General features: G+C 31.9%; 1 protein-coding gene across 2 annotated transcripts in view; it reads right to left on the bottom strand.

Annotated features, from left to right (window-relative positions):
• The window catches only part of SEMA3C (semaphorin 3C), a 153114-nt gene that overhangs the window by 46458 nt on the left and 86728 nt on the right, over positions 1 to 19928 (bottom strand). For both annotated transcript variants that reach the window (XM_006211745.4, XM_072965127.1), the window contains exons 6-11: positions 14329 to 14419; positions 10347 to 10466; positions 8781 to 8923; positions 7463 to 7577; positions 5532 to 5601; positions 4330 to 4474 (exon numbers count right to left, since the gene is read on the bottom strand). In XM_006211745.4, the coding sequence (XP_006211807.1) occupies positions 4330 to 4474; positions 5532 to 5601; positions 7463 to 7577; positions 8781 to 8923; positions 10347 to 10466; positions 14329 to 14419 (684 nt within the window). The remainder of the gene's footprint in view (positions 1 to 4329; positions 4475 to 5531; positions 5602 to 7462; positions 7578 to 8780; positions 8924 to 10346; positions 10467 to 14328; positions 14420 to 19928) is intronic.

Here is a 19928-nt window from a genome sequence, read left to right as displayed (position 1 = left end):
CTGCTCCTAATCCACCCATTCACTTATACTAGGATGTTTTCAGTATTAGTATATTCACATATTAATGCACATGTCCATTCTTTGGACAGTTTTTACTCAAAATGCATTTAATGTGCCCAGTAAAGCCATGAGAATAAGAAGCTACCAATGTCTGCTAGGTACAAGTGTTCTAGCAAGGGACATGGACATACTCCAAGCAAAAAACTATTGAGACATATAATGACAATTTAAGATAAATATAAAATAAATAACGGAGTTTGGTTCACGATCAATTGCCATATACATTTAAGAGCCAATCTTTTAAAATGAATCTAGAATAGTAGAGAACTTAAGGCTGCCAGAGTTAGTGAAGAGGTTTAGAGACTAAAAAATAGAGTTTGGAGAGCTTAGGGAACTGCAATTCCAGGGGCAATCCTGAATCACAGAGCACAAAGTGAAGGAAAGAGGTAGAAAGTGAGGCTAAAGACAGGTAACAGAAAATTAACGCGAAACTAGTCACCGAAGGAGTGACTGGAATGTTCAAAAGGAGCTTGACCTAACAATTGAAAGATGAGTGGTATATGGATAAATAAATGGACATAAATGATATTCCAGAATCAGGGCTGGTTTCTAGCACTGGTCTTTGAAATTTGTATTCTGAGAGAAATTGATTTTATGTTTCAATGCTTGGTAACCTAGGCCAAAAATTTATTTAAAGCCCAAAGAATTACACAGTTGAAGACTTGTACTTACGCACCAGCTGGCCCTCATCTTCCTTACATTTATCCTCCACTACTTAAAAGAGCCCTTTGTTCCAGTACTACTGGCTCACGCAGAGCTTCTAGGACTCACTTATTAATTTCTATCTTTGCCTTACAATGTATGTTACAATCTTAGCCTGAAACATGCCTCCTTACTTATCCAAATTATCCACATCAGTTACCCTTCTGGGCCAGCTAATAATCTCATATTTTTATATGCCTTTCCAAACAAGGCTCTTCTACAACAATCTCTTTTTTCTCTAGACTTCAATAATATATATGGTCTGCTTTATTCACATGTGTTGAATTATGTGAAACAATATGTAATTAATTTTTCATGTATATAAGCCTCATGTGTTCAGTTTTATTATAAATGTTGCTAACTGAATGCTTTTAAATATCTAAGAGGAATAGAAATGCTTCTAATGTCAGGGCAACCAAAAGATGCATGCAATCAACATAAGTGCCAGCAAAGATTTTTTCTTTTTCCACTAACTATGTGGATCATGAATTTTCTGTGTTCTTTTGTTGTACCCTGTCCCAGACATGTTCAAAGCATGGTGATTGAAACAGATGGTTCTGGTCCACCTATAAACAGATGTTAAAACTAAACACTTTTATGAGGTTCTGCTTTAACAGGATAGTATAAGCAAACACAATCTTCTACAGAAGCTTTATACAACTTGCAATAGAATAATGTAATATGTTAGCTCAGCCACAGAGAGAATCTGCATTCTTTGGCTGCCCTTTGCAACATACCAAAGGGGTCTTGTTTCTTCCACAAACTTGTATGACTGATGGAAAAACACTGTGACACAATTGGCAGGCTTCTTCCTACTGACGTGGGCTTGCTAGGTGGGGCAGTTTGCTAACACAGCTATCAACTCTGCTTTAAAAGAAGCACCTATAGAAAACATTAGAATGAGGGTATAGGATTTCTGCCAATGTCACTTCTTTAGGAATCCAGTCACATATTTATGAGGTTAACCTGGCAACTGGACTACTGTGCAGGGAAATAAAGTATGGCAATTACTGTTGATCCTACATTGGGAAGACTTCAGAGGCAAAATTCTTAACCCTAGAGCAAAAGGAATGCTTTGGGTCACTTGGCTGTAGGTCTTCTGGCTACATTAGTAGGATATTAAACCCTAGAAGCCCAGAGAAGAGACAGATAGATACTGGCTACTCTGAGTCAGAGAGCTGAGTTCATAGTGTTTTGCTCAGTGAAGGGTGGAGGGACCAAATCTTCAGGGAGGTGTGCTTTTCCAGGAGTAGTTCCAGAGGTTATTCCTCCACCCAGCCACTTTTATTCCCTCATCTGACAATTCTTTTTTTTTTTTTTTAGTTTAAAGAAGTTGTTCTGGTCTCAGCACCAGATGTAAGAAACCACATTATAGAAACATGTCTCAATTACCGACTGCTCACTCCCTTTTTTCAGAGTCTTCTCCAGATGTGTGTCACTAAGCCCTGGCTTATTGCCCACTGCTTTGGAACAGTAAAAAATTCTTATTTTTAGGAACTCGGAAATAGTGAAAAAATGGGACTGTTAGCAGAATTTTCTAATATAGTATTAGTTTATTTTGTTCTACTAAAACGGGTTTATCTATTTCCACATTTTACGTAGGATAATAGTTATTCGACATGAGTGGGTTTCTCATTGATTCTCACAGCCCTTTTGGGTTGTCATTTGGTTAAAGAGCCTTAGGAGGCACGGTGGGACCAGGGAGGGCACTTTTCTTTAGGGGAAACAAAAGAAAACAAAACAAAACCCTGATCTGTAATATCTGCCAATTTCCATGATGTAAGTACTCCCACCCTGGCTGATTTCAAATTGCTACTGTGATGTCCTTAAGTGAGAGGAGGTGCACAGAATCTGTTCTTGCCAGATAGGTACAAGCTGGCTCCAGCACACACAGAGCACACACTCAGGGCTCCGAGGCCTTGAACCCAGATTGGTGTGGCTCTCTTCTATCTATATCTGAGGGGGGTTTTCTTACAGATTTGTTTAGGGGGAGATGAAATTTTACTGAGTTTACAAGTCAATTGCTCCTTTACTAAACCCATGTATATTTTGTTCAAAAGAATAACTGCTGAAAGTACATGCAATCACAATCACCTCTTAATTTTCTGATCTAAGATGAAGAAATGCTTTGGTCAAATTCAAAGACCAAGTAGTTCTCAAAAATACGACTTATCTTTGGGAGACATCATAAGTGAATCATCTGGAAATACATGAACTACACTGAATGAAATAATGAGAGTCTCGACTTCCAAGGGAATTTGAAAGTTGCTCAGCTTCCTCTGTGTTTTGCTTTCTCTTATATCTCTTGTATCCAATACACCCCAACTTGAGGTGCCCTAAGAGGGATGTATCTGTTGATTTCTTTTCCTTGTGTGATACCAAATAATCAAATGTTTCTGCTCCCTTCTGTTGAGCTATAAGCATCAAAGAAGGATCATTTGAAGGGAGATTGCGAATTCTATGGTAAGACTTTGTTGCCAGCCATGATTAACTATGGCTTTTTAAAACAATTCTTTCATGGGTAAGTAGCAATTTTGATAATCTTTCCAAAGTTAATTAAAAGTTAATTATTCTAATAAAAATACATATCAATGATTAATCTTTGAGCTTCCTACCCAGGGAACCAAATCTGAGCCCTTTTAATTTTGGATAAACATATTCTTCATAGGCTTATCACACTATTTTTCTTATTTTTAAAAAACTGGCAGCAGTATAATTTAAGATGATGATAAAACAAAGAAGTAAATAAAACATTGCAAATAAACTCTAATAACACAAAAATAAAGTGAGTCACAATCAGTAAAACTTATGTGGGATGAATGTTTGAAAACGTATTTGCAAAGGGAATTTTATATTCAAATAAAAAGGTAAAACATTTTATTTAAATAAGTATCATTTTAATAGCTACCCTTCGATTTTTTTTCTATAAAATCATTCTTCTTTACTTACATCCACCCCATTTTATAAATATAATCTTATTTTATGAAATGCATGGATATAAGAAAATCAATTGTGTAACATCTCTCAAAGGTGTGCTGTACGACATTTTACAGAGACATAAAATAATCAGTGTTCTAGAGTGCAATGCACCTTTATTATGGGCCAAATGAAAGACAAATAGTAGGACTGTGATCACTGTAGTCCTAGAAAAACTTAGTTCCAATTTGCCAGTGCACTGTATGTAACTTCAGCTATAAAAGTTAGTGTTCAGTGTACTCCTATATAGCACAATGTTGCATGACATAGTCATATTTGTATGCCTCAAAACTTTAAAATATTTTATTTGATTTAAAACATCACTTTCATTGTAATTATTTGCTCACACATGCCATTTTATCTCTTTGAGAAATCAGTAGTACTTAGGAAAAAACTGCAGAGAGCGTCATAACATATATAACATATCTATAAAATCCAAAATCTAAGAATCTGTGAGCTGAAAACTGTAACGAGTATACCAGTAGGTGTATGGTTGTTTGTATACAATAAACATCAACATGATACTCATTTCTTAGTAAATTATATTTTTTTAAAAAAGTAAGATAACAAAAAAGTTTCCTGGATACTTACAGTTCCAGGGCGAGGATACGGAATTCTACCCTGGTAAGAAATCAGCTGATGATTGGGCCCTTCTTTGTGGGCAAAAGGTCCATTAAACACAGTCTGTATATCAGACAAATGATACACACACACTGCTGATCCTTTAAAAACTGAGCTACAAAAGAAAACAAAAATGTTAATTTTCTTATTTTTTAATTTAAATATAATTTTTAAAAAATGTCAAAATTTGTGATTAAAAGATGTAATTCATCATGGAAAATTTGAATGTTACGGTACATTGTGTAAAACTAAAAATTTCTATTGTTTTGAAATATACCATTGACATAAAAAGCAGTAAAATATTTAGTTCTTCCATGGAGGTAGTAGACAATAAGTCATAGAAAAGTTCTCAATGTTTCCAAAATAAAGGAAAAATCAAAGAAATTTCTAACTAGTTTATCTAAGCAACAAAAAAAGAATTGATGATTTACTAAAACATATGAATTTATATTTTAAATCACTATCAATACAACTTGTCATAATTTAACTCACTGAAATAAATCTCACTAATAAGAGAACACTGTATCTCTTTATCTTAAGATAATTTTAATGTGAGGATGTTCTTACAATGTTGTCCTAAACAGCAGTTAGAGAAGTTGTTGTAAACTTTTCCTGTTAGTCACAGAAAAGACAATAGGGTCCAAAAAAGATTCATTAAAATATCTTTAGTGAATAAAATTTGTTCGAATCCTTACTGAAAACCATTTCCATTGTCACTAGGCAGGACTGATTATTAAAGCTATTTTCAGATGTATGAAATACTGTCATATGGAACATGGAAACTGGTTCAGCGTGTTGCTAACTTCTAAACAGTCATTACTCAGGTTGCGCCTGAGGTAAAAATTATTTTAATAGAAATGCCAAGTGTTACTTGCATCATGAGTCTTCAAATTATTTCCTTAAAACAATATAACTTATAGACATTATTCCTGCATTGTAATTTATGTTTTCTTTTCTTTGAGAAAAATAGCATATAATCATTTTAAAACTGTTTTGAAAGTGTTAGTTCAGCTTAAATATGTTTTGGTAATAAGGCAAAAGTAATAAAATGAGAAGGTTACATCCTAAGTATTGTGTAAAATTAAAGAGTTAAAAGAATGTTTTTATAATAATTACTATTACTCAATAAAGTTTATTGTTTAACTCATATAGTGCAATTGTTTAATAATTACCTTGATGTTGTAAAAATGCCATACACTAGTGTTGTCCTTGGGTTATCAGTTTCCAGCAGAAACACATCCTCTATAAAAGGGAAATATTCTTTTAAAGTTCCAAATATTTAAAAAATTTACCCTAAGAAAATAATTTCAATTATGAAAAGTATTATTCAGATAGATATTCCTGCAGCATCACTACAATTTGAAAACAACTAAATGATAGGAACATGGTACAGTAAATTAAATAAAATGTTATAAAAACACTAAAAGGAATTATGAAGACTATAACCTCATGGAAACCATGCTAATGAAACAATGTTAAGTAGAAAAGACACAATGGTATATAACATGGATAGAATCATGTAAACCTTAAAACTATACATCACAATACAATTATATTACCAGTGAGTGCTTCGGGTTAACAGAGCTACAGAAACCTTCCTGTTTCTTCTTTTTTCCTGAATTTTCTAAATATTCTTTAATGATAATATACTACTTTTTTAACTTAAAAAGTATTACAAATCTTAATTTGTTTTTAAGCTAGGGCTAGAATTTGGAACATGGAAGACAATTTTTTCACAACAACTTTTCTTCTTTATATAAAATAAGATTTTTTTGGCTTACAGTCAAAATTACTAGTGATATTTTTATTTAATCAATAATTTCCTTAAAAACAAGAATTTTAAAATACATTAAGGCAAAGGCAAAAGTAAAGATTGTAAAGTACAGTAGTACATAACAACCTGGAATTAGTAGATTTCTGACAGGAAATCCCAATTAATAACTAATTGTTATGATTACAAGAAAGGTCTGGATTTAGCAATCTTTTTCCAGATAAGATTCCTGCTGACCAAAACAAAGAAAGATGTATTTTTTTTATTCACAATAAACTTAGGATCTCTTAAGCAATAAATTAACAACCATTAGTCTTTCCATATGTGAATAAAGGCTGGTACTGTCTAGCTCTCCCTAAAAAGCAGGAAAGACAAACATTCTAAGTTACTGAAACATAAACATACTTGCAAAGAATTTGGGGGGAAATAATGATTGACTAGGATATAACATGAAATCATACTTAGAACTTCTTTTCTAGAAAAGCTGAAACAGAAGCTTCTGTTTCTATGATCAACATAATTGCTTTTGAGGAGACCAACAGTTTATTTCAGTTTTTATAATTGCTAGAAGCAGTGAATTTTTCCATATTACAATACCTTCTTATTGCTTACCTCATAACCTGCCTCAATATCTGAGAATAACCAGCATTTTATATTTTAATGGACTGAATCAAAATAAAAGTCATTTCTAATGGCACTTAGTACACATGATTCTGATTAAAAAGAGACCTGCTTCTTGGTAGAAAGGAATCAGATTGTCAGTTCTTATTTGACCTGGAAAGTATAACCTCCCTCCTCATGTCACACATGCTGAGAATATTTAGTCTCAGGGTCACCAAGAACTAAAACTGGAGCACAAGTTTAATTTATACTCTGACACTTTTCCATCTAACCTCTATTTCATCCATTAACTGCAGTAAAAATGGAAAAACAAAATGACTTTAAATTAGAATATCAGAATTTAAATATATATGAAATACACATCCATTTTAGGAAAGCAGAAACATATCATTACTTATATATAAATTATTTAAGTACTTCTGTCTTTCACTCTCTCACACACACACACACATATATACTCAAAACACACCGATTCATATATCATGGTGAATTCAAAGAACTAAATGTTTCAATGGTGCACTCAGGGGCAAAACAGATTTAAAAAATACTTCAGGAAATTTATGAACAGTATCCAAATCATCAATTCAAATTAGCACATTATTTATGCTGAAAGCACTCATGGAAAATACGTCCTCTTTTGAGAGTTTATTAAAATACATAAACTTTACAAACTCTATTTCAAAAACATTTTTCCATCTCACATTTATGTACCTAATTCATCAAAGTGTGTTTCTGGGCCATCTTCATCAGTCACTGAGCACACCAGCCTTGCTTTTAAGAAGGTAGTCCACTTGTTGACAAGGCTACGTAGTCCACCAGTGTCATTCTGAAACCATTTTGTAAACACATTTCAGATTGCTTAAATAAATGTTGAAGTGTATAAAAATTCTAACTTCGATTCTTATTACTTGGAGATTCGTTATAATCTGAAGGATGGAAATGTTAACCACATTTGCAAATCAATAAGGAGGAACAGCTAAGATCTACAGTATTTTAAAAAACAGCTTTAGTATACTGCTATTCTCCTATTGCATGGCATCAATTGAAAATGTATCGAAAATGAATATAATAAATACAAGCCCTAAAGCTTTCCAAATTTATGAAAATGTGAGTAAGTTATTATGGAGAAAATACGTAATTTAATTTGCCATTTCTTCATAACTCATTGCCACAATAGTTCCATTTGCTCTCCTTCATATTCTCTGCATTGTCATTTAATCCTTAGTATTTCTAATCAGATGCTGTATATACATCTGGTCAGGGCAGGGAAAATGGTATTTGAATCATTCTCAAGTTATCTCTACTGATGACATCTTTTTCTGCACACCCTGAAGCCGTTCACCTCATCCTCTGGCTTTACTGCCTTGTTTCAAATGACTGAAAAGCAGATGATCTCCATAATCAATGGAATATTTTGATATTTAAAAATAGACTATTTTAAACACTAACTGTTCTGAGAAATACTTTAGCATAAAAGATGGTAATCATAAATTAGTCAAGACAACCCTGTGAAACTTTTATTTCAGAAGATATCATGAGTTTTATTGAGTTGCTATGTATACTTACTGTTGATGCACAATAACATTTTGACCGCTATTTGTAATTAGAACTGTACTTTACTAAACCATTTACCTTTCACTGTAGACAGTTTCTCAGTAATTGTCTTTTACTGATGTTTTGCTGTATTTTATTCACAAGAATCGTTCTGTTTCTTTCTATAATATACAATTTAGCTATTTGATTTTAATACTAATGCACTGAATGGAAAAGCAAAAATTAATCAAAACTATTTACTTGTATAAATCCATAACCAAAATACTTCCTTGAATTAAATTTTTTTGCTGAAATAGAGTGTTTATCTCATATGACTGATATGAATAAATATTAAATTAAAATGCTTCCTTTCAATATTTTATTAATTTGTAACAGTAGATGATAAAATTAGGAAGATAAACTATGGGGAAAAGAAAACATGTTAATATAATTTGAATTTCTTAGTCTTTCTTCAGATTAGAACATTAATACTTACAGGACATATTCTAGCAATCATGGAATGAATATGTTTTGTGCTTCTGCTATTGTCGGTCAGTTTTTCTTTGAAGAAGAAGTACACCTTAGCATCATTTGGATCAGTGCCATCTGGGATGACATGTGCATCCACAAACATGGGTTCTGGAATAAAACACAAAGAGTATATATATGTGTGTGTACCTACACTCATGATGAAAATCCATCTACTCTCCATCCAAGTAGACCACAGGCACATGCCTTCTCCATCTTTGGTACAGAGGAACAATTCAATATTCATAGGCAAGAAGTCTAAAAGCAGTAATGGTTCTCACTCAATATACCACATCTGGAATGTCAAATGCCACAAAGTATAGCTATAATATAATAGCTTAAACCATTTTCCCGTCTGCAGAACGTTCTGGAAATACAGTAAATGCAAAGCTTCTTTGTACACTGATGAGTTTTAAATAATTGAAAAGATTTTCTACCAGTTATTTCCCATGGGATCTGATGGTCGTTTTATAGAAAAAAAGTTTGTTTCTAAAAGAGTGGTTTTCAATCTACTGCATATAAACTCAAAATCACTGAAGCAGATTAAGGAGTCAGGAGTCCAAGATTCGAAAAACACATTTTTCTTAAAATACAGCATATGAAATGAAGGGGAAACTTCTCAGGGAAAAAAAATGCAGTCATCTGAAGACATAGAAAGAATCCTTATTTCAAGAACAAAACAACTTTCAAATGCTCTATTTCCAGATGTACTGGAGGAATAATCTGAAGAAATAAATGGACAATCAATGCTTTCTTACTCTGGTCTATCAGTGAAATAAGATGCTTAACTGTGGTGATTCATGCTTAACTGCACAATGTTAAGTGAATTGCCAAATTTAAGGTCAGCTAGAAATTTTCCCCAGGGTGAAATGACAAAGATCTTAGTGGTTTCTTTCTCCTCTAAACAACAGCAACTGATTGGAACTGCACATTGAAGTCAAATGAGCACTTTTCATAATGTGAATTCCATGTGACTCTCAAAATTGGAAACAGTTAAACACTGATCACCATAAAATTGTCACACCTATGATTTCTATTAAGTATTAGTCAAGTTATGAAAAATTAATATATGCCAGTTTTACAATTTCATAATTTAAGTACAAAACAAATAGAAGTTCCTAAATATACTCTATTCATTATATCTAACTGTCATATATTTAGAAAAATATTAGACTTGGCATTAGCAAAATATACAAGTAGACCAAATGAATGAGTAACATTTAATTGTAATGTGTTACAACTAAACAACTGTACATCCTGTGTACAGGGATGTATGTTGCATATTACTGTAATTTTTATTTATTCGTATATCTATGAACATAATGATTGTTATAATGATTGTTAATGAAGAGTTAGAATATGAACTTTGGATCATTTCAATTATTTATCATAAACATTGTAAATCACAGAGTACAGAATTATTATTATACCATAGCATGCTATTTTAACTTTTAAACCATTTTAATGTAATTTTAATTATCGAATTAAACAAATTAGTTTAAAGTATCATTGTCAAAAAATGCGTAAACCATACCACTTAGCCATTTGGAATTGTGTTGATCAGTTCTGACCGCATTCCTCTTAGTTAAACTTCGAAAAATAGCTGCATCTGTCCCCATAAAATCTATATACATTCCAGAGAAAAGCTCCTCATCTATGAAAAACAAAATATCACCAAATAAAAGAAAATTTTAAAAGTTTTAAAGGTTATTTTAAAAATTAAGTATTTTTAGAGATTATCATACTAAGTGAAGTAAATCAGAGAAGGACAAATGTTTTATATTGCTTACATGTGGAATCTAAAAATAATACAAATAAGCTTATTTACAAAACAGAAACAGACTCACAGACACAGAATACAAACTTATGGTTACCAAAGGGGAAAAGGGGGAAGCATAGATTAGGAGTATAGGATTAACAAATACACACCACTATACATAAAATAAACAAAGATTAACTGTATACTGCAGGGAACTATATTCAGTATCTTATAATGCCTACCCCATAGAAAAGAATCTAAAAAAGAATATATATATTTGTATAACTGAATCACTTTGCTGTATACCTGAAACTAATACAATATTGTAAATCAACTATAGTTCAATTAGAAAAAATGGAGGAGAATCTGATTATTAGATCACTACATATATTACAGAATGTTTATAGTTGTTAACTGATTTCCATTGTCCAATGAATAAGAAAACTGGGTAAAGTTTAATCTGGTCTCATTATTGCCTGTATGATGACAAAAGAAATTTTTTTCTATATAGAAATAAAAATTCCTCTGCCTGTACTTAATTATACTAAATATCCATGTTTATAGAGTGTATATCAGAAATGGCACGAACGATATAGGTAAAAAAATAACAAAATAGCTTAATTAATTGCTACTTTTTAAATAAATAAAAGATAAAGTTAGAATCAGAGAACTTGATTTCTAATTTTGGTAGGAATTAACAAACCGGGAATTAGGGCTAAGTCACTTAGCACCCTGAGTCTCAATTGTCTAAGGGAACTAGATTGTGATCAAAGGTTCTCACCACATATCAAAAACTCTATGATTTTACTAATTGGATTGAAAATAATAGTTGTTGTTGTTGTTGTTGTTATTAATGGTAACATGTTACCATTATGTTAATAATATAAGATGATGTGAATAAACCATATATGGCTTAACATATTAACCCATAAAAATAAAACTGAAAGACAAGAAAGAAATTTTAAAATTAATTTAAATGATCATTATTAATGACAAAAATCAGATATTTCAATCTACATATGTAAAACATTAGACATTTTGCTTATCTGTTAAGATCAACAATACTTTTTATTCCAATAAGGAGAGTAATCATTGAATTGGTACGTATGAGCCTTGAATATAAAATAGTAGTTAAATATCTATTTAAAAAATAATAAAATGTATCAGGTTTGGCTCATTGAACCACCATGCAACTGTGTTCTCTGACTGATGTTCTAGAATTGCTCCCTTGGCTACCTTCAGGTTGTGGCCATTTTGGCAGGACTGGAATATTCTGAAGCACGCTAAGCTCACTGTATAGTAATAAACAAAACCAGTTTGCCTAGGATAGAATGGAGAATGGAATGTTTTTAATATATGCTCACCAGGTCACAAACTGGACCCCTAACAGTTAGCAAGCAAGTAGGTATTTCAGGCATTGTGTCACCCAGTTCTGCTTTCTACTAGGTTCTGAAGTCCATGGGAACAGATTATAAGGATGTAACAAAAACATGCATGAAAGCATTTTGAGCAAATTAGCTTTTTTACACTTTTCTGAAGTATCTACACAAATATCTTGTAGATAAATACTAAAGTATTTTGTAGGTTGTTAAATTGAGATCTCTGTAATGAATTATTTCAGGTTTGTTATACCAAATTATGCCCAAAAGAGTGGGTTATAAATTCCTGCTATTCAATAGATTGATTTGCACAGCTGTCAATTATCATATCTGTTTCTAGAAAAGAAACAACCACCAAAAAACAAACAAACAAACAAACCAAAAAAAAAAAAACCACTCAGAGGATGTTTTACAGTGGAGAGAGATGATTCTAATCCTACTGCCTACCTCCTTATTAGTTATGTCTTAAACATTACTAAAGGGTTAGGTGGCCAATTGGTTTCATTTCCTGTCTTAAATCCTCAGCAATTTTAACAGCAAGTTAAGAATAATAAAGTTTCTACTTTATTTTGTGTAACAAATATTTAATTAATGTCATTTTGGAAATAATTTTGTTTGAGAGTAGAATTATTTTTTTCCATAATTTCATTGTAGGGTTTATGCAATGATAAACTTGCGCCTTTTAAATTTTAATCAAAAACTATTTTGCTTTTCAATTGTACTTCCACTAACCAAAAAATAAACAAACAAACAAATAAAAAAACCAAACAAAAACCTCATGAGGTTTTGGATAGGTTCTTTAAGAGATATCATTTGACTTTGTTGTGCTACAGCAATGACTAAAAATAGTAAAATAATACTAAACTTGTGGGTTGGGTTAGATGCCACAACTATATTACGAAATTTGAAATTCTTCTAATGCTCAGTGTTTCTTGGCACTTTAACAGATAGAAATATTTTAACCAGTCTATGTTATGCAGTGCATTGCACAACTGAACAGAAATGATAAAGCACCAAATGGCAAAGTGAGATGACTACACACAGGTACTGTGCATTATGGGAGACAATACTGGAGATAACTTTAGAGGGATAATCAATAGAACAAAATAAAATGATAAGCGCAAGCTTATAATGCTTCCTGCTTTTTTTTAGTTTCAGGTTTTAAGCAAACTGTTTAATGATTTTCTTTGATAGTAAAAATTATAATGTTAAGCAAAATATTAAAAGGTAGTATAAGAACATGAGTCTAGGAATTGAAGTCTCAGGTCCTTGAAAAATGAAGGCCAATAACCACTTTCACTTTGTAAATGAATCCAGTTCTCTAAGGGCAGAATAATTACATGAGTTATCATTTAACAGGAAAATTTATAATGCTTTGTCCTAACCCTTTTTTGTTCTAAACAGTATTTGATGATATAAAACTCAGTATTAGTGTCAACACTAATTTTGAATGTTTAAGTTTATTTTTATAGCATTTAACTTGAAATAAGTGAGAACTTTATATATTTAAGTAGTAGTATATATATCATACAGTTTCTAAAGGTGAATAAAATTTCCTTCCTAGTGAATAAAAGATTTTCTGAAACATTGCTTCTATTAAATAATATTTAGAAACTTATCTGAAAACACTCTAAATCAGATTTAATTGGCTATCTTGAAGTTTCAAATCTTTCTAATTTTATGCCCTAATGATATACTTTCATCTCCTCTCTGAACAATTTTAATGACTGTAGGGAAATAATTTACTGGATAATTTCCAAGCTCACATTTTCAGTCAATGTTTAAGGTACTTGTCTTAATTTACTTTCCAGATATGAGAAAGAAAGATGGGTTCCCTCTTTAAATGAATCAAAGCAAAGTGCTTTGAACACAACAATTATTTTTCCACCTGTTCTTTTGTCAAATGATGTAATTTTATCCCTGGAAATACAAAGAGAAACAGAGGGGAAAGCATCTACTGCATAATCGACATACTAAAATCCAAGATCTGTCCCACAGTCAACTAATGTTAAGTCTGACATATTCTAGAAGGGTCTTAATTAGCTAGAAGAAACACCGAAATTTATTTTAATATACATTGACGTATATATGCACATGCAATGCTGATTAATATGTGTATACATATATACTCTTTGAATGGTTGACTTGCTCTAGGGTTGACAAGAATGACAGATGAAAAAACACAGGCTATCATTTAATCATGAATATTCTTGGACATTAAAATTTCCATTCTCAGCTCACAACTTTCTTCTTACTATTTTACTCGTCTACTATCATCCATGCAACTATCCAAAATGGGCATACGATGTCATGAATTTATTTTCTTTAATTTCCTTTTTACTTGATATTTCCCCCTCCCTCTTTTATTTTCCACTTACTGATCATAACAGACACTGTGTTCACATTGGGGTTGAAAGAGCAGCGTCCTTTTCCAGATTCGCACTTGGAGTCAATCATGAAAACTTGGTCCTTTATGATAGATAAAATTGAAAATGTAGTAACAATAAATTACTTTATCTTAGTTAACCAACTATTCTTTAGTATAACAAAGCATCATCATAAATAATATGCTTTCTACTCGGTTCTGATGCCTTTCAAATTTACTATATTAAGACTTTATTGGCCTATATGAAGAACCATCTGTAAATTTCAAACTAACCTTAGCAAGTCAAGTTCTTATCCTAGTACACTCTCCATAGAGCTGATGGAACAAGTTCTCCTCAAATCAACATCAATAAAAAAACACTTGGAAATCAAAGATCATTTTAAACGGGAACTAGATATGTTGGACACTGGCTAAAAGACTGAAATTATCCACAGGGAAACAATGTGTGTAAAGATTATAATACTTCCAAAATAATCAAGCCATTTTTAAATATAAAATTTTGTTACCACTTATTTTGCTATATAAAGCACTATACTAGATTCAGCAAAATAATTTATAATTCAGATTAAAATGCTTCATTTACTCATTCATTTATTTAACAAAAATTTATTGAGTATCTACTATGAACCAGACACTGACAAAACATTGGGGATACAGCAAACAAAATAGACAATAATCCTTACCTTTAATTTATAGTCTAATAATAGAGAATATAAATATAGAATATAAAGACATTAAATATATAAAACATTGAGTATGTTAGATGATACTCAGTACTTAGAGAAAAATAAAGCATGAATGGGACTAGGGAAGCCAGGGATTGGGGGGCAGTGAGATCAAACTGAAATATAATGGTCAGCATAGACTCACTGAGAGGGAGCATTTGGTGTATTTATCTTTTTTGGATATAAAATTTGTAACAGCTACTATCAAAATTCAAAGAAATAATTATCACATATGTATACTGCATTAGATGATGGAGGACCTTAATTACCAAACTAAGGCTTTTCAAAATTAACCTAAGCGAAATGCAGGCTCAATATTCTCCAGTATGGAATAAAACGATCAAAACATTGTTTTAAGAAGACTGAGCCTTATCTTGTGCTTTAAAAAAATTGAGAATGGTGGTTATAGAGGCAGGCGCTGGATTCAAGAAAACAGATTTGTTTTCTACTGTATTAGTCCAGGAGTCAGGTATAATCTGACATGCCAGGATCTCAGTGGTTAGGGGAAGAGCAGTGAAGATGCAAGAGAACTTGCAAAGTGAAAATCAGCAGATCTTGGCAATTACAAATTGGATATAGTTCAGGAAGATTAAGAAAACAAGGTTGATTCTGAAGTTTTGATTCTTTAAAGAAAACAAAACTAGTTCATTTTTGCTATACTGAGTTTGATGTATTGATAAGAAATCCCATAGGTAATGAGAAATCATAGAGCTTAAAAAGAATCACAGTCTTCTAGCCTAGAAAGGTCCTACAAAATGATGCTATTCAATGAATTAATTCTAAAGATGAGGGAAATATGACTTGCCCAAGATCATACATACATAGCTAAATAATAACAAAAGCAAAATTAAAATTTGGTCTCCTGACTCCTAACTACGCCTGCTTTCCAAAAGGTCATCATATATATAATCCCTAATAATGGTAAGCTTGCAGGAAAACAATATAATTTAGTAAGCCTGGTTGCGTAGTCAGAGATGTACACAGATTTGATTAAAAACACAGCAGCCGGCACTGCAGGGATCGAGGAGACTGCTTAGGCAACAGCTGCTCTCTACTGACCTGCCTCTCTGTTGCCCAGCATTCTTGTGCTCACTCATTGCAGTCTGCATCTTGTCATCACCAGGAAGGGATGTGGTCCAGAAGAATAATCACTAACTGAAACACCCTGCAACAATTCCTCAAACTCATCTCTTAAGAACTCTCTTTAAATTTTACAATTCATCAGCCTTCTCTCATCTTGAGTTTCTTTAATAACCAGTTTAGATTTCATGCTTTTTAATTTTAATTTTAGCAAAATTATTAATTTCCTTGAATCTGTAATTTTTTCATTGCATTCACAGCCTGTAAAGACAGGTCTATCTATATTCTCTGCACTTGCCTCTAAACTTCTAAGCATTCTGACAAAGCTGATCCAAGAAGGCATACACAACATAGTATAGATTTATGTTCACTAACTTAAAATAAACCCTCTATACTGCTCAGCAACCTTTCAAAGATATTCTGTAAACTAATCCTTCCATTAATCATTTCAAACCACTGCTACTATTGTCAAATCTCTTAACTTATTCTCAGCTCATATGACTGACAGCCATGTTGCTGAGAAAGTGAAGCCCTTAAATGAGACATCTTCAATTTCTCATTACCAAACATATAAATAAATATATACACACACATATATGTATATCCACTAATATGTGAAAGAAAGTATTTCTCTTCCTCTGAGGCCAATCCTTCCACCAATGTTTTAGATCTTATCCAGTCTTCTTAGGCAACATATACTTCCCATTATCCCTTGTCTTTCTTTGATCTTATTAACTGACTTCTTCACAACATCATTTAAACAACCCCTTTAGCTCTTATACAATACTCTCCTTGAGAATCACATTTCTTATAGAACTACATACACTCATCACCATTTCCTGACTTCTCACTTTCTGCTCAATCCATTTCAATTCGGCATCCAACCCCAATTGTTCTATTGAAACCCTTTTTGACAAAGACCCCTAATGACAATTGTGTACTTCATTTTTATCTTTTTTAGATCTTGCCTTACTTGGATTCTCAATGGTATTTGAGGTTGTTGTCCACTTATATCTTTCTAAAATGACTTATTTTTATTCCCAGAATCAATACACTCTTATTTTTTTCCCTCCTTCTTTTGTTGTTTCTTTTAGTCTTGTTCGAAGGTCCCTTTTTCTCCAACTGGCCATTAAAGTTAGAAGATCCTCAAGTCTCAGTCATAGTCACTCTTCCCTCTATAGAATTTATAGAACACTATATTCTCTCTGTATGATTAAACCTATACTTTGCTTGAGCTTTAGTCACTCTTACGAAGCAATTACTCAAACATTTATATAGGCAACTTTATATTTAATTGCCTACTTGATATTTCTCCTTGCATCTTTCAACAGTATTTCAGAGTCAACAGAACCAAATTCAGGCTCACAATTTTAACCTCAAACATGATTCTCTTCACTGTTTCTCATTTCAGTTTATGGCAACTTTATAATCAAAGAAGCCAGCAAACAAACAAAAATTGAATAACAAGAGCAATGTCAATGTAACATAAAACACAAGTGACAACACAATTCTGTTCATGACATTTTCTGCTTAAGATTGGTCCAGTGGTTCTCTTTGACACAGGAGAAAGACCAATATCTTAAAGATACCTTGCAATTTCTGACATGATTTTGTTTCTGCCATTATTCTCATTAAATAAATAAATACATATTTATATATGAATCAACAAAAGAAAAAATAGTACCAGAAAGAGAGTACGAGTATGTGGTGAAAAATCAAGAAAGAAGGCATAGCAAAATGTCTCATGGTTATAGATGTCAATAAAAGCAATGAAAAATAGAAGGCATGACCAACTTGTTACAGATTGGTCTAGGAGAAAGAATGCTGATTAGGGGAGACAATTTGATCACTGCAAATCTTTGTCATTAGGAAAGAGTTTTACATAAATGGGCAAAAATTAAATTCAGAATAGAGAGATTTAATAAAAGACACGCAAAACGGGATTACAAAGCTGAAAATCCTAGTCTGAGAAGTTCTGTGATAAAGTGAAAGAGAGAGAAAAGAGCAAAGTTGAAAAAAGTCATAGATCTAAGATAATGATTTTAAGAAAAGGAAGCATAATATTATTTTTAAAGAAAAAAATGGAAAGGGAATGAAGATGTAAAACAGAGTGATGAAGGTTAAAGATCAACGAACTTTATTGATAAGGAAAATGCACAGCTATTCTTCTGGCAAGAGAAAAGCTACTAAAAGATGTATAAACAAAAGTTTGGTGACTAATTTGCTTCAAAAAGCACAGGGAATAATTTGGATGCCTGTGAGATTCGTGGTCATCAGTGGATAGAAGAGAATAATCATGGTTTGGAATCTATGTAGCGAGGACTGTAGGTTTTTTGGATGTACCCCACTGAAATGCTCTAGGAAAGCTCTGAATCAGTCTCACAAAGTAATGGAAGAGCCATTAGGTCTAATGAAACTGCAGTGTTCCAAATGTGAAGTAGGTTTATAAAATATTCCCTAAGAACCAATGAATCACTATTAGATAGACAGATAAAAGATGGTCAATAGTGTTTCAGAAATAAAACTGGAAAATTAATTATGAGTGTGCCACTTTAACCTGGTTCACTTTCAAATCAGTTTCAAATACACGAAAAATGCCGTATTTTAGTACTAACACAGGGTGTTAGCAGTAAGTAGTTCCTCTGATCATTACAAAACACAATGTTAGTGGTGAATAAGGAGACTTCTCTCAAAATACAACTTTCTCCATCACGTGGGTCATTTATGCTAAGTGATCTTCTAAACTAAAGAAAATAAATACATTAGATGTTTGATAAAAGTGTGCATTCTATATTTATACTATTATTTAGATACTATAGATATATAAAAATACTGTGGTGAAACACTTTCATTTGACCATCAAGGAAAGCATGTAAAGCTTAAAATTTCATAACCTTTTTCATACTTAAATAGGCTCTTAAGATATTATTTAAAGACATTAATTAATAGAAATGTTTTCCCTTTGAAACATATCTTTTGAAGTGAGACTAAAGTAGTTCATATTTAGTAAAGTGATTAAAACTAATTCCATGCTGGTTCTTCAAAGGAGATTAATTTTTCGGACCAACTTTCCAGTTAAGCCTTGAAGTGCATAGTGGGTAATTTGTACATGGAAAAATGCTTTTATTTAAAATCTGTGCTCTGAAAACTGCTATGCTATTGTTGGCTATACAGTGACGGCACAGCCTTCATTGAGTGCCTGACAGACTGCGGACGTCTGGGGCAGTAGTTTATTTATTCAATTGATCACAGGCATGTGGTTCTAACGACAAGCTCTATGCAGCCAAATGTCCTCTTCCAAGAAGCATAGCTTTACTTTAAAAATTTTTAATATTTCATATCACCTTGAAACATTTGTGAATGCCTCAATTTGGGGTTAAATTATAATTAGTCATTCATTTTTAAATGGCTTTTCATTCACTGAAATATATACATGTATAAATTACATGGCTGAAAAAATTATTAATAAAGGAATATAGAGAGAATCATTGTTCAATTATATTAGTACTAAAGTAGATTAATCCTTGTTACAGAAAAAATAAACTTAATAAGGTGTATCTGTGGCAATATTTAATCCTTTTTACAATTCTAATCTCTAAAATTAAATTAAAATATTATTTAAGAACTGGACTTTGTAGATTTAAGTTGCATAATGAAACCAAAGCAAGTTAATTGGAAAGAATTCAGTTTTAAAATACTTACATTAAGTAAAGCAACATGTTTGATTAAAAGAATAACAAAACACTTTTGGTCTAAATGCATAGTTTCTTTAGTCCATAATTCTGAA

The sequence above is a fragment of the Vicugna pacos genome, chromosome 7 (assembly GCF_048564905.1).
Source record: "Vicugna pacos chromosome 7, VicPac4, whole genome shotgun sequence".
Taxonomy (NCBI): Eukaryota; Metazoa; Chordata; class Mammalia; order Artiodactyla; family Camelidae; genus Vicugna; species Vicugna pacos.
This window is presented reverse-complemented; position numbering and strand designations above follow the sequence as displayed.